This window comes from Peromyscus maniculatus, chromosome 12, assembly GCF_049852395.1.
Source record: "Peromyscus maniculatus bairdii isolate BWxNUB_F1_BW_parent chromosome 12, HU_Pman_BW_mat_3.1, whole genome shotgun sequence".
NCBI lineage: Eukaryota > Metazoa > Chordata > Mammalia > Rodentia > Cricetidae > Peromyscus > Peromyscus maniculatus.
This window is the reverse complement of record NC_134863.1, coordinates 19,415,054-19,430,396: the sequence shown is the minus strand read 5'-3', so window position 1 is coordinate 19,430,396 and position 15,343 is coordinate 19,415,054. Positions and strand designations below refer to the sequence as shown.

Sequence of the window (15,343 nt, the reverse complement as noted above, 5' to 3'; positions counted from 1 at the left end):
GTCAAATTACCCTGGACATTTGGCACAGGCAGAGCTCATCCACCCCTCCATAGCCATGCAGGAGCTGCAGTAGCCAGAAACTGTGAATTGAAACAAAGGTTCAAACAAGTTGTACTTAGTGAGGTCCTCACTGTAAAAACACGTGAAGCATTAAGGGGTTGTTATAGTCAGAAAGACACAAATAGAGCTCTGTGATGGAGTCCAAAGATGGAAGGATGGTCTTCAAGGTCAGAGATACTGTGCAGGGAGTTGAATATGAATATGAAGGAGGTCCGGACAAACAGGTGAAACTGACATACAGATTGAGCTTAGAGGACACACTGAAAGCCCAGCAGCAGCAACAGCATATGAAATACAAATATGCAAATTGTAACCAAATTATCATGGGGTAAAAGGCGAAAGACCAATGCACATACTAGCTGTTTAGCAGTATAGTCTTAGGATAACGAAAGAGGACATAGATAATCTATACAGGTCTGAATCATCATTTGCATGAATCTGTAAGCCAACTTTGTGTTAGTGGAAAGAGAGAGAGACACGCACATTTGGAGGAACTCGACATTTGTCCCCCATTTTTAACAGCGTCTAAGATGATGCTCCAAAGAAGAGACTGGTCAACCGCTGGTTTTCTAGAGAAAATTACACTGTACACATGGTGAGAGGATGGCTTCGTCACTGAAGTGCCTGACACACAACCATGGGGACCCAAGTTTGGGCTTCCCAGAACCCACATAAAATGCTGGGCATAGGCAGAAGAAACCCCAAAGCTCACCTACCAGCTAACCTTGCCAAATCTGTCAACTCCAAGTTTGATGAGAGATCTTGTCTCAAAAAATAAGGTTGGGAGTGGTAGAGGGCTTCACCGAGATCAATGTCTGACCTCCACATGTACACACACACACACACACACACACACACACACACACACACACACACACACACTGGGGAGGGAGTCACGTGACAACAAATGAATGGAACTCAGAATGTGCTTTTATGAGACTCTTAGGTCGCAGTGTAACAGTGGTAGAGCCTGCCCTGGCCTTTTATTCAGGTTTCTCTCTGTTCAGAAATGCCGATTCTACTTTGGAAATGATTTTTTTTTTTTTATCCATTAACCATCCCTAGTAAGATCATCCATCAAACCTGTTCTCTCTTTACCTAATTTACATAAAATGATCACCCCTTGTCACATTTTTGTGTCCTCATACTTCATGTAAGTTTGCTTTACCGAACCATACAAGGAAAATTTTGCTACCTACCATACGAGCGGCCTGAGACAAAGTGCTCACTGTTGCAGTTAATCAAAGTAACAACTATTACACGAATTGAAGTTCACTGGTCAAGAACATCTAATTAATTGGAAATATAATTGTAAGTTCAAGCCATTGCTAATCTGTGCAAGAGCAAAACTCAACCAAAGCACCAGAGTAGCATGCTGGGAGCGCATCTCTGGACTGGACAGGGCTCTGACCCCAACTCTTCAATTAGCCAACCCTGTGGCCCTGATTGGGTCATTTCTTCCCCACTGCCCAGTCTTGCTTTCCTCAACTCTAAAATTCTCAGGTCTAAATTTTAAGAATCCTTTTGCTCATCATAAGGACAGATCTGAGAGCTTCCTTTGTGTTTAGCATCTTTTATGAAATCAAACAAATATGGTTGCAAATCTCTTTGTCTTTACGAAAGCGTGTCAAAAATCATAAAAGAGTGAAATGCTACTCCATAGCCCAGGAGGACTTCAGAGAAAAGCACAAAGTGAGCCGGGCTCCTTTCTCCCAATTCCTTTTTGGAGGTAAATGTGTTTACTTTGAATTTCTGTGCAGAAGACTCATCATCACAGCAAGATGTGTCACAGGAGATTTTTTTTAAACCTTTTTAAACAGAGCTCTAGCTTTGCAGTGCCATCAGAACTGTTTGTCTAGCAGATTCTGTTCAGGCTATGGAAGTGGAAGTGGTTGATGTGACAGAACATGCAGGCTCGAGTTCGCCCGCTCAGAGCAGGTCTGTAAGGTGTAGGTGAACAGCACTCTTAGAGTAGAACGGCAGGTCAACATCTGTTCCCAGGATTCCTTTGCTTTGCTGCTTTTTAAAAATATAATCTTACTCTCCCCCCAAATGCTTAAACAAACAGACAAACAAACAAACAAACAAACAAACAGGATCTGTGGTGTCTGTTGTACATGAAAGCAGCATTCTAGACATCCTCCATCTCAGGTGCTCTGTGCCAGGTTGCCCTGGCCTTCATCTTCCCAGCAGCAGCCATGTCCTGAATTACTCCCTCACTACAGTCAACTCACCTGGAGTTGCAGACACTTCCGGGACACTGTATTTAAACCTAAAGAGTGAGCATGCCAAGTTCTGGAGCTGTGTCCCTTCAATGACCGGACACACTTGTAGTGGTCTGAATAACCTGACCCTGTATTCTCAGGCATCTGACTAATTATTCCCCAGTTGGTGACACGGTTTGGGTATGGCTCCTTGCTGAAGTAAGGATGTCATTGGGGGCAGGCTTTGTGGTTGGAGATGTGAGCTCTCAGATGTTCCTTCCCTTTGCTTGGTGCTACAATTCTTCCTCATGGTAATAGACTCTGTCTTAGTTAGGGTTTTTCCATTGCTGTGAAAAGACACCATGACCATGGCAGCTACTGTAATGGAAATATTTATTTGAGGTGGCTTGCTTACAGTTCCAGATGTTCAGTTTATTTTCATCATAGGCGGGAGCATGGTGGCATGCAGGCAGATATGGTGTTTAAAGAATAGCTAGAGTCCTACGTCTTGCAGGCAAAAGGATGTCAACTGAGACAGTGGATGGTATCCTGAAAGGAAACCTCAAAACCTGCTCCCTTAGTGACACACTTCCTCCATACCCACTCCAACAGAGCCACACCTCCTAATAGTGCCACTCCCTTTGAGAATATGGGGGCCAATTATATTCAAACTATCACATTCCACTTCCTGGTCCCCATAAGCTTGTAGCAATATCATAGTGCAAAATGCATTTAGTTCAACTTCAAAAGTCCTCATAGTCTATCAAAGTCTCAAGGATGTTTTAAAGTCCAAAGTTCAAAGTCTGTTCTGAGATTCCTGCAATCTTTTAACAGTAATCACCTATAAAAATCAAAATAAATTATATAATTATATAATAATTATATAAATTATATATAATAATTTATTATATTATTATAATAAATTATATAATTATAATTATATACATATAATTATATGTATAGCTAATTATAAATTAAATAATTTATAATTAGCTATACATATAATTATATAATACATGCATATTCACAAAAAAATCTGTTTCTTTTAGCTCTTCTCTATCCATACAAATCCCTTCTCATGAGGCAAGCATCTGTGGGCATCCTTCAGTAGATTTTTTTCCAAGAACAATACTAGCAAATACTAATTTGAGTTTATGTACACATACTTTATGTATTTAACAAAAATGCCAAAATATATTTTATACTGTGTGTGTATTTAATACAAATGGTTGTATATCCAAGTACATGCATATTTACAGAAAGCATTTTTTTTAATTTTGTGGATATATTTTTATTATGTGTCTTGGAGGACTTTCAAGAATAGTGCAGAATGATCATCTCTAGTCACATCGAGAACTGTGCAGTATCTTATGTGGAAAAACACTGATATTACTCAATCACTGTCACTTAGAAAAATATATAGATTGTTTTCAGTAGTTAGACATTTCCAACACCTTTGCTACGAATATAAAATCTTCAGCATACTCTATTTTGCACATATGTTTCCATATCTGCACTTTTAGAAGTGGGTCAAAGGATACATTGTAATGTGAGAATTTAACTCCTGTTTATTCCCAGCATCCCTTTAGCTACACGCAAATATTTTGTTGTTCTGTCTTTGCCCAATCTCTATTATAGATATATATTGCCTCTAAACCACTTGTAGAAACAATTTTGATAACAGTGAGATGTAAGATGCTACATCTTCTCACCCACTGGGCTCCTTTCCCTTCTCATATTCACCTCTCATTCTTAGAGGATTCTTGTTGGAGGCTAGTCAAGTGTCCTCAGGATATGACTTTTCAGTAGGAGGTGGTGAGAAGCTGACAATGGCATTCTCTGTGCACTCTGCAGATAGATGACCACACTGAACCTTGTCTAAGGTAGTCTTGGACAGCCCTTCACACTTTAAGGCATATGCAGGACAGTGTTTGGATTCCCGGAGTAAATAAGTCTGCTGCTCATGTTGGCCCCGTTCTCATCTGTTGTATTAGTTAGCACCTAAAACTTGTAATGAGGGGTAAAGAGCGTGAAATAGCAGGTGCAATAGGCCTGACCTCAACGTGCTTTCTCTTGTATAATGGTGGCAGCCTTACAGTGGAGGTGGCGTTTAGCTCTGACTTATAGATGTTGAAATTAAGTTTCAGAGAAGTCAGGAATGTGATCAAAGTATAACAGTGGGAATTTAAACACATGTGTCTAACTGCCTCCAAAGTTGCAGTTCCAGCGCCCCTGGTAGCACTATTTCATGTGCTGTGCATTTACTTTGCTGTCTCACTAGACACTGCAAAGAACGAGTTAACAAGGAATCTTGATTTTTAAAGGAATCCACTCTCAGTAATTTTTCAGTAAAAAAAGAATAAAAAATGTATAGACAATGGTTCCCACATTTGTGTTTATTTTTTAAGTTATAACATTGAACTTGTAGTCAAAGCTATTGAGGGAGGAGGGTTACTCCTCATTTGAAGTAATGCAATATAGCATTTTCTTTGCCTCTTGTCAAACGGGAAACAATGTTAAATCAGTTGATTTAACATCATTATATTGGACAACACATTAACATAGCAATTGTTAACACACTAAGACTTTCTAGTTCTGTGGATCAAAAAGCCTTTAGCGAAGTGAGCAGACCACAGAGTTTACAGCCGGATATCCAAAGGGCTCTGTGGAAGGAATCTGCTCTGGAGTTGTTAGATACAAACCAAGTTTGTGAGGATTACCAGTAATTGTTTTTTCTTTCTTTCTTATACATGTCCCAGTAACAGTACTATATAGCAAATAGCTGAGATGATTTCATTTGCTAAAAGCATTCTAAGAATTTGAGGCCAGGCACAGTGGTACGTGGTTCTAATTCCATCTTCTTTGCAGGCTCAGCCAGGATTATCACTTGAGACTGAGAGGTGGAGACCAGCCTGAGCCATGGGTTAAAAAAGGTTGTTTGGTGGATTTTCACCAGAAAAGTAAAAGAAAAAATAAAATCTAAAAGAGCCTCTGAAAGAAGGTGATTTTTAAATACCACAAAATTATCATAACTGCTCAAATAATCACACAGCTTTTCTTTGGTTAAATTTTTCCTTGTGATATTTTAATAATATACTAACATTTCTTGAGAAGGTTAGAACTGCTTTTGAAATGATGGTTTATAGAAATTGTTCACATTCAAGAAATTACTTTTGATATGAATAGTAAGCCCATGGGAGGTGAAGACATAAGGTATACCTGTGATTGATTAATTTTGACAGTTACATTTACATTGAGGGAAATGAACACCTAAGAAGACAAATGACCTCACTGTGAACACAAGGTAGAAATGGATAGCTGAGTGAGTCAGGTCCCAGAATGTCTTTTCACCAAATTCATCCTTTTGGACTAAATAGTTTTTATTTCCAGACTTACTGAGTATTGTATCCAGGGGATACAACCATCACAATGCCCCCTTCATAAGGCTTTAAACGGTCCATATTTTTCAATGACCTTGGGCAATGTTATGAAAAATGAAATATCAAGATAAAGGTTGGAAAGTGGTGTGAGAAGATGCTTCTGCACTCTTCCTGAGGTAGTGACATGGTCGCAAGGAAGGTCTCTCTGAGGTAGTAATAGGATGCATCAGAAGTGAAGAGGTTTTCAGGAGTAAGGGGAAAGAGGTGAGCCGCTTGTGTTTGAGCAACAGGAAGGAAACCAGAGGCCAGAAGGCAAGGATTGTGCATTCACTGACTTCATATTCATCTCATGATCATACCAGCTAAAAAAGAGGAAGGAAGGAATGTGCAGAATAGTGCCATCTCACCATGTTAATGACACAGGGCTATGAAAGTCACAGATTCTTACCTGAGCTATAAAATATACATGTTATAGTTAAAACCAGGGGAGACAGAAGAGGTTGTAATGAGAATGGGCTGTAGCTTCCTGGTAGAGAACTGACTTAGCTTCTGTGCCTACCACTGCAAAAAAGATTTGGCTTTAACTAAAAACCAAATTAATTCACTTTCAATACTTTTAATGTATTTTCACACAATAATAAAATATAAAACATTTTAAATTATCATACTATCTGGTGAAAGGGAAATAATTCCAAATAATTCCATGGTTTTGTAGGTATCAAAAGATAGGTGTTATATAATTTGATTTTTGTGACTCCTGTGTCTGTAGAAATCTTATCTTCTGTTTATGTTGGTGACATTTGGGGTCTAGGGAGGCTAACTGATCTGCCAAAGGTCAGAAGGAAAATTATTAGTAGACAATACACCAGAAATTTAGAAGTCCAAATGATTTTTCATCAAATTGTTTACTATTCATTTCTCAAGTGTTTTGGAAGAGTCTCTTTTATATTTTATTCATTTTATGTATTGATATCACTATTATAAGAAATTGTAAACTGACAGTTTTAACATAGGAACTTTGTGCTCTTTATTTGTAAACTGATGCTTTTTTTTTGTTGACTTAGTGACTGCCCATGAATCTACCAGTATTTTAATTATTGTCTGCTGCCCCACAGCCCCACAGTCAGCACCCCACTGGCCACTCAAGCCATGGTCTGGCCGTAGCTTCTGGTCTGGGGACGGTGATATATAGATTTAAATTAAGCCTTGTTCTATTTATCAGTAAAACTCAGGAATCAAAAGCTGAGCTGACAAACTAGCTCAGAGAGGTTGAGTAGCAGCTAGCTGACCTTGCTTTTTGGCCAGAGATACCACAAGAGACGTGTCTCTTCCCTTGTCCCAGAACCAAAAGGAAGCACAACCTCTAGTCGCTACCCTTTCCTTCCTATACATCTTCTCTATCCAAATTCCTGGCTTCTCTAGGGCTAATTTTGTTCAACTAGTTGTTGGTTCCATCTCCTGATTCAAGACAAACTTTATTGACAGTCTGGAGTCTCACAGTGCAATCAAAACATCCCACACCAGAAAATAAAACATTTAAAGTGAGTAAAACATGGTGGCTGAGAAGAAAAACTGGTAAGTATAGTGTGTAAGCTGGAGACAATGGAAAATATGAATGTTATGTGGATCTCAAGTGTTAGATTTTTCATCTTGAATCAAATTTACCTGCTGCCTCTGCTTTTTACTGACATTACAATGGTATACATCATCTTTTAGTAAAGTTAGAAGAAAAATCTCCATTTTGAAAGGAGATTTTAGGAAGTAATATTTACATCTTACTTAATTTCATAACATTTTAATATGAAAATTGTTTTATTCATTTATAGATAAGAAAAAATTAAGTCAAAATTAAATATCCTGTTTAAGATATCACAACCAACTCTGTTCCATCAGTCACTTTTATATTGTTGTATATTTTCATAACTGTTTCCCTGGAGTGTAATTCTTATTATTTATTTCAACAAGAATAAAATGACTGCCAAATGTGCTGAGATTTGTAAAATGTGCCGAGGAAGAGTGTTCCGTGAGCTGAAGTGCAGCGGGTCCATGGGAGGAGGACAAACCATGATGACACAGACAACACACTAAATACTACAAAAAATATATACGGTCTTTGAGAAACTAGCCAGGCATTGGTGGCACATGCCTTTGATCCCAGCACTCAGGAGGCAGAGCCATGTGGATCTCTGTGAGTTCGAGGCCAGCCTGGTCTACAGAGCGAGTTCCAGGACAGGCTCCAAAACTACACAGAGAAACTCTGTTTCAAAAAAACCAAAAAAAAAAAAAATCTTTGAGAAACTGAATGAGGGAAAGCTCAACATCACCTAATGTTACTGTGAATAGCATCTTTCATGGGTCTTTAGGATAGAGAGATCAAGAAAATTGCATCATCATCATTCAGTTAGGAAGTGCAGTGTGGTCAGGAACTGGCATTTGATGAGAACTATGTCAGTATAGTCAACTATAAAAAAAAAGAGCAGTTTTTCCATATGTTCATTGGACTCTCTGAATTTCCACCTCCTTATTCTTCATGATATTCTCATCTTCCAAGAAACTGCATTTAAATGAAACTGGTAACTGTCCGTACTGCCACAAGTAAAGCCTGGCCAAGAAGGAATAGTTGTCTTTCTACATGGGAAGTTAGAGGCCATGTAGATCAGAAAGCTAAATGGATAAAAAAGAGTCAGGAATAAATCTGACATGAGCGGGCATCCAAGTACAGCATACACTTTGAAGATATGAATCTGGAATTCTACAGGGTCAGACTGGAACCAGATGGGATGGGAAGATCTTGAGAGGGATACTGGGGTGAGCTTCATGGATCTGGGGAATGATTTGGCATTCATTCATCATCTGGACTGAGCTGGGTGGATGTTCTGAACTTTTGAAAACAAGACTAGACTGGAGAAATGTTCAGAAGGTAAGAAGGAGCTTGTCACAGGCTTCTAAGGCTGTGCAACCAAAGCACGGCAAACTCTGATAAAAATTTTTTTCTGAACACTATCAATCTATGCATACTCTACTGAAGTAATTCATATTTTAATGAATGAATAATTGTTAAATTATTGATTTGGTTGTATCAAAAGCATTGCCCTCTTCTACATACATGATGCGCTTGTGGGGAAATTCTGCTTCATCAAAACATGTTTCTATAAACTTCACTGTAATTTCTATATTAAGCTAAGAGCTCAGGATCACAGACATAAGGAAAATTCACAAACTGCAATGTGAATTTTCAAGAGAGAAAATTCTTCCTTATTATACTGCCTTTCGCTCTGTTTTCGGTATTGATCAAGGCATTCTAGGGTCTTGTCACCTTTGGCTCCCAGACTGTCTTCACGGCACATGAGATGTGATGTCAGTCTGGACAGTCGTTGAATAATCTTGGAATCCATCTGAATGTGCTTGATCAAATGCCAAGACTTTTAAATGACTGTGTACTTCATTTAAAGTATGCTTGTGCATGCCTTTCTGGATGATAGACACCATACAAATGTGTGACAAAAGCACAGAATTTAATAGCTTGTTATGTGACAAAACACAATCATTTTGTCACATGGATAATGTTAACATGGGGCTGTGTAAATTCTGAAAGTTTATAACTTGTGTCCAATCTGTATCAACTCTTTTTTTTTTGAAATGTCTCCTTTTTCACTTAAAAAATATGAAATTCAGACTTTAGCCACTTACTTGTAAGTCTCATAACATAATACATATTGGTACTAGAAGTACAATCTTAACTGCTAGGCACTCCAATATTTCTATTTTTATCATACAAAAAGAATATATAAATTCATTGGTGCCCAACTGTATGTAGAAACTGAAATAACAGTTATATGGTAGAGGTTATACTGAAAATCATTGCCCAAGGATACCTGATGACATGAGCTTTCTCCGTGGAATCTCAAAGCTCCTTAACATCTAGGGATAATACTATGTTTATTTAGTATTGGGATAGGTGAAGAAATAAAAGCATACGTGGTCATCTTGGGTTTGTGTGTGTACATATTCATGTGAGTGCATATTGTATGTGAGTGCACTTTCATAAATGTGCATGTGTGTGGAGGTAAGAGATTAATGATAGGTTTCTTCCACATACATCTCCATGTTATATTTTGAGATAGGAATCACTGAACCTGGCACTCACTATTTCAGCTGGACTGGCTAGTCAGTCTCAGAGATCGCTCTGTCTCTGCTGATCCACACTAACGTTTTCATTTGGCTTCTGTGGGATCTATCATAGTTTCTCATGATTGCACAGCGAACATTTTACCAAGTCTTCTCCCCAACTCCTCAGCCTAGTTTTAAATGAAAATAGCCAAATTTAAATTTTTTCTAAATCTTTCGATTTAGTTCTACAAGAAAACTGGAACTTGGTTTTCTTACAGACTGACAAAATTGGAAGGTAGCAGGACCGCTAAAGAGGGGAAGCATAGTGGGAGTGCCTTAAGTCAACCAGGAGCATGGTCTTCGGAAGGACTGGGAGAGCCATGTCTGTCTCTGGCTTTGCATTTTGTGAAATGTTCTTTTTCTGTCTGCCTCTCTTCTATTGTCTGTCTAGATCCCTTTCAGCCTCTAAAACAGCCAACTCAATAAGCCATTTTTCTTTTAATCTTAACTTGCTTCAGGGAGTACATCAGTTTGAAAAATAGACCATTACTGGGCTGGGGGTGTAGTTCAGAACAGAACACTTGCCTAGCATATAAAAGGCCTTGGTTCAGTTTCTAGCATCAAAACCTGAAAAGCCTTGTCATTTTCACTAGTTGAATCTGTACTTCTTTAATCCTGATACTTGGCAATGATTTGACTCTTCCTTGGTTGTATGGATATGATGTCATGAAGAGCACACATTGTTAAGACCAGTGTTGCCAGGTAACAATGGTTTTATTCTCTCCCCTCATCTTCTCCAGCCAATTTGTTTCTCTGATTCTTTTTTATGGAAATATAACTTACACACAATAAAATTCACATTTAAAGACTTACAGTTTGTTGGATTTTAGTATTTCTACAAAGTTACACAAATATCAGAACTACTTGATTCCGACTCATTTCCGTCTCTCCAGGGAAGCAGTCATTCTGTTTTATTCCAACTCTGTGGTAGCACTTGACATCCATTATTTCCCATCTCTGAAATTGTTTGCTCATTATATGCGATATTACAAACCCTCTTGTAATATTTCATATAAATGGAATCAAATAACATGTAGTATTTGCATCATGGAGCCTAGTGGTGTTGTGTTCCACTTAGCATAATGGTTTTAAGGCTCATTTATATTGTCATATGAATCAGTATCCTATTACTCTTATCAATGAACAGTAATACATTATACAGCTATGCCACATTTTGTAGATCTACTCATCATTTGATAGATACTTGAGTTGTTTCTGTAATCAATACTACTATCAACATTTATTTATAAATTTTCTTATGGACATGTTTTTACTTCCTATAGGTGCATGTCTAAAAGTAGAATGGGTGGATCATTGCTAACTGTATGTTTATTCTTCTGGGAAGATGCAGGTTATTTTCTCATCTATTACAGCATTCCATGCTTCCCCCAGCAATATGTGAGAGTTACAGTTTTTTCCACATTCTTATCCTTATCAACACTTTTAACTGGGCAGTTCTACCACCACCATATTAAAGAGTATCTTATTGTCATGTATTTCCAAGATTACCAGGATAATTTCTTAGAATGAAGAGTACTCTAAGAATTCTCATTTCTGATTTTAATGTAAATAGTGTTAATGTACTATTACTACTATTACTGTGCTTCTACTTTCTCAGTCTCATTTTTGTTCAGTAATATGAAAGTCATTTTCAAATCAAAGGAGTCCCTTCGGTGGCATCTTTAGCATTTACAGCCTTCACTAGCCTCCTACTTGTTTATCTCTTAGGAGTATCATCTATAAGGACACGGTTCCTATAGATGATACTATAAGAACCTACCAGCTTTATTTTTACATGGTCATCATTTATGGAATTCTCTGTGTAAATGTACCAAGTTGTGAGACTTCACACGGGAAACTTTCCAACATGCAGTGACATGGTGACAAAGACTTTTTATGGCAAACATGTTTGGAAAGGAAGAGGGAGTAGCATGAGGGGAGTTGGCATGGGGAGGGATTTACTTGCTTAGAGCTGGATAACATGCTATCCCGTTTTACGTTTGCTTATCTCAAAAGGAGAGGTATTTTATCTTTAGAAAAATACATTTCATTCTTTGATGTTTTAAGATAGGGTTTTATTGTATTAATTACAAAATTGTGTTATACGTCATTAGAAACAGAAACAGTGAGTCTGAGAGGTGAGTCTGAGATTATAACACAATTAAGAGTGAATTCTCACATTGGCTTGTAATTTTACTTTTATGCATCTTTTAACTAACTCTTTAGCATTTTGGTTTTCTTAAGAGATGAAACTGAAGGAGATGTTTTTAAGATTTCTTCCTGGAATAACAGCATCCTTCTGTTTCATTGAGGATTCTTCAATAGGAGTATTTTTCTCCTACTGCTTATTTTTAAGGTTGTTATATCTGAGTTCTGATTATTAAGTATGCCACATTTTAAATGAATTAAAGGGAAAGCTACAGGCATCAAGCAAAGTAATAGCATAATGATGAGTTTAGAGAACACGTTTTGCTGAGTCATAGATTTTTGTGAGTATAGAATATTCCCTTCAAAAATACCTGGTGTGCCTGTGTTGTCTGTGGTTGCCTTTTGATTTTGGTTCCTAGGGATAAGTTCTACTGTTTTAAGTCCATGCTAACAGCCACTAAAATGAAGACTGACCAAACACTGATTTATAAGACATTTTACTTGCTAAGATTTTAGACCTATCTAGGGCCTTAACCTCCAATGAGTGACTGTTTCCAAGCAGTTGTTTTCTCTGAACTAAAAGTTGGTTGTAAAAAGAATCTTGAGTTTTGATTTTGTAGAATTACTCTCTATATGTGTGCTAACTGAAAATTTTTCCACCCTCCTGTGCCTTATTCTGAACACTGGGTATATGTGTGAGACTGGCTGGATGCAGCCATTGCTGATTCCTTACTAATTCCTTTCTCATTTACTGTGTTTATTTTTGCAGGACGTTTTTACCCCAGAATGCAAATTTAAGGAGTCTGTGTTTGAAAACTACTATGTGATCTATTCTTCAACCCTGTATCGCCAGCAGGAATCAGGCCGTGCCTGGTTTCTAGGACTCAATAAAGAAGGTCAAATCATGAAGGGGAACAGAGTGAAGAAAACGAAGCCCTCATCTCATTTTGTACCAAAACCTATTGAAGGTATGAGAGCAGCTTCTTTTCTTCCTTGGACCCTGATCTATGTGTTGGGAATGGTGCTTCTTGTCTCCTGTTCTGTAGGCTCTGCCTGAAGTGAAAAGATTCAGAAAATACAGTAAGAACATTCACAGCAAAGAGAAAAATAGAAAGCAGAGAACTCTTGTAAATATGTGGTACTTAGAAAAAAAAATGTACTTGAATATGGAAGTTAGAAAATTTTTGAATATAGAAAATTAGTGTCGGTTACTATTTGGAATGTAATTTCCTTCTTTGTTGAATGCTATTTAATCTTTTAGAACACCTCTGAAAAAATAATACTATTTTTATAGAGCTTAATTTTTTTCCAAATAGTTTTATAAATATGTGTGATGCTGATCTCTTCATCCCTGTGAGAAAATACAATAACAGTTTGTGCCAGTTTTCTTCACATTTGTAAGGAACAATAGTGTGTTGTTTTATTTAATCTGCAGAATTTCCATTCTCATTTGAGCCTAACACTTGCATGCCTTTCACCGCTTAAAATAGTGTTGAGTGCTTCAAATTGAGCAGGGAAGAAGCCTATCGAGAGAAACTATTTTTTTTCCTCCAAAGTTCTCTACTTAGGATGATGAGTGGCCATATTTTCAATGCAGACCCAAGAATTCATTATATATTGACACTTACCAATATAGCATTTTTCTCTGGAAACTATGATACTAACTTAAACCATGGCTCAGTCTCCTTCTTGGAGGAAATGAAAAACATGGAGACAGTGCACTGCAACCCTGACTTAGTCTGACATGCTCTCCTGTGAATGTTATAGATGTGGTCAGTTGGAGAGTGTGCACAATGCCAGCTGCTCAGTGTTCATATAGTACATGTGACTATAGCAGACTATAGCAGTCAATCACAGTCTGGCTCAGACTGTTCAGTTATGTTCAGAACGCCGGGTGGAAGGGGACAGTCACTACTCCCAATGCCTCTTGAGCCTTTTCTCACACCTTGAGCCGTTAGTCATGTGAAACTGACCTTGTACTATAGTTGGCCTCATGTGTTCTATCCCACCTGCCCTAATTTTCATCCACTCATCTGCTTACTAACTTTTACAAAGAATGAATTAATGAGTCCATACTTCTGCTGTTATTTTGCTCTGATTTCTCTACCAGAAGAATTAAGCATTATTTCTCATATCTTCTCTATGTTTTTCTGCTGATCATGTTGTTCTAGCGATGCCCATTGCTCCCCTATCTCTGCTCATTCATGGTTAACTCATTTTTAGAATGAATGTAATATATTTTTTCTCACACCTCTCTTTTGTCATGTGCACTATTTAGCATATCATAAAGAGATATTTAATCAGTTCTCGGTTGAACATGTGAAGAAACAAAGTAAGTGTAAAGACTAAGAACTATATTTTCCAGAGGATATGTTCTTTGAGGTATGAAATATAGTTATTAATGGCAATAGTGTAGCAGAATTGGGAATTAGAGTAAGTATTGTCATGTCTACAGAAAGGAAGATATCATTAAGGACTAGGCCAGACTCATACAAATGGGGAGAAGGAGGAATCTCCCAGACAAGACCAAGACCATTCCATGTACACTATGGTTAAAGGCAGAAATGTGCCTGTTTCAAAATACATACTACCCTATAGGAAATATACTCATTCTTAGGAATGCTTTGGCAAATAATAATTTCAATTCCTGTATCATATTTAACAGTTAAGCTGATGTATTCATTTTTTTGCAACAGTAGTACAAGGCCATTAACAAACTTCAGTAAAGCTAGAAAAATATATTTTTAAAAAAATCTATGTTTTATTTATTCTTTATATAGATCATGGAGTCTTGCAGAACCCCTTCCACTCCATTCCCCCAGAGGAAACATCTATAATCTGCCTCCTTAATTGGAGATGGTTCCTGTACTCTGGTTAGTTGAGTTTCCTCTTGGGGCAGATGGCCTTGTGTACATGTCAAAAAGAAATGCGTGGGATGACTGTGCTCAGAGTCCCAGATGCGCTTCAGTGTTCTGCTTATTGCTGCATTTTGTAGAAATAAGGGAAGGTACAAGAAGACTGTTACAGTGCTGTAAATTAGAAGTAAGACTGGCCTCACACAACGTGTGCCAATGGCAGGTTACTCATGCTATCCTCTCAGAAACTGAATCTGTTGGTGAACTCTCCAGAAATGGTGCCATGCTGTCCCAGTTCGGGGACCTTAGGTGCTTGAATCTTTCACATCTTTCATCTTAGTGCCCTGCTGGGATTCTTTAGATCTGCACAGTGTAGCCAGAATGATGCACAAAATAGAGCTCCATGTAGAGTACATGCCTAAGCCTGTGCATTGCACTCTTAGCAAAACTACACGCACTGTGTGTGACCCTTCCAGCTTCATTGCCAGAATCAGAGGGCAAGGAAGAACTGGAAGAAGGGATTGAA

At 37.8% G+C, this 15,343-nt stretch overlaps 1 protein-coding gene across 4 annotated transcripts in view; it reads left to right on the top strand.

Moving 5' to 3' along the window:
- Positions 1 to 15,343, top strand: part of Fgf12 (fibroblast growth factor 12) — a 524,714-nt gene that overhangs the window by 498,097 nt on the left and 11,274 nt on the right. For all 4 annotated transcript variants that reach the window (XM_015993290.3, XM_076548663.1, XM_006974465.4 and 1 more), the window contains one exon: positions 12,732 to 12,930. In XM_015993290.3, coding sequence (XP_015848776.1) covers positions 12,732 to 12,930 — 199 coding nt within the window. The remainder of the gene's footprint in view (positions 1 to 12,731; positions 12,931 to 15,343) is intronic.